Raw genomic sequence first — 259 nt, 5'->3', positions numbered from 1 at the left:
CTAATTATTTGTTTTCCTTCAAGGCACAGCCACCCCCAGTGAAAAGAGTGAGGAAGACCAGCAGGAGAAGCTGGTCATGCCAGGTGAAGTTGTCCAAGTCTTGTACGGAGGAGAACAAGCACGTTGGCTCCGGGAGGCGGTTGTGGCTTACCGAGAAGTGTCTGGCAGTGTCCCCCTGTTGTCCAAAGCACTTAGGGCAGCTGCAACAGAGAACTTTTCATTTTCAAAGGCACTTATTGCTGCTGTAATGGTATGTGTG

General features: G+C 50.2%; 1 protein-coding gene across 1 annotated transcript in view; it reads left to right on the top strand.

Annotated features, from left to right (window-relative positions):
* Positions 1–259, top strand: part of LOC119589266 (ubiquitin carboxyl-terminal hydrolase 24-like) — a 33,335-nt gene that overhangs the window by 29,781 nt on the left and 3,295 nt on the right. The window contains exon 41 of the mRNA XM_037937884.1: positions 24–250. Within this exon, the coding sequence (XP_037793812.1) occupies positions 24–250 (227 nt within the window). The remainder of the gene's footprint in view (positions 1–23; positions 251–259) is intronic.

Source organism: Penaeus monodon, chromosome 25 (genome assembly GCF_015228065.2).
Source record: "Penaeus monodon isolate SGIC_2016 chromosome 25, NSTDA_Pmon_1, whole genome shotgun sequence".
Taxonomy (NCBI): Eukaryota; Metazoa; Arthropoda; class Malacostraca; order Decapoda; family Penaeidae; genus Penaeus; species Penaeus monodon.
Note: the sequence above shows the minus strand (reverse complement) of the source record. Positions and strands in the feature narration are given on the sequence as shown.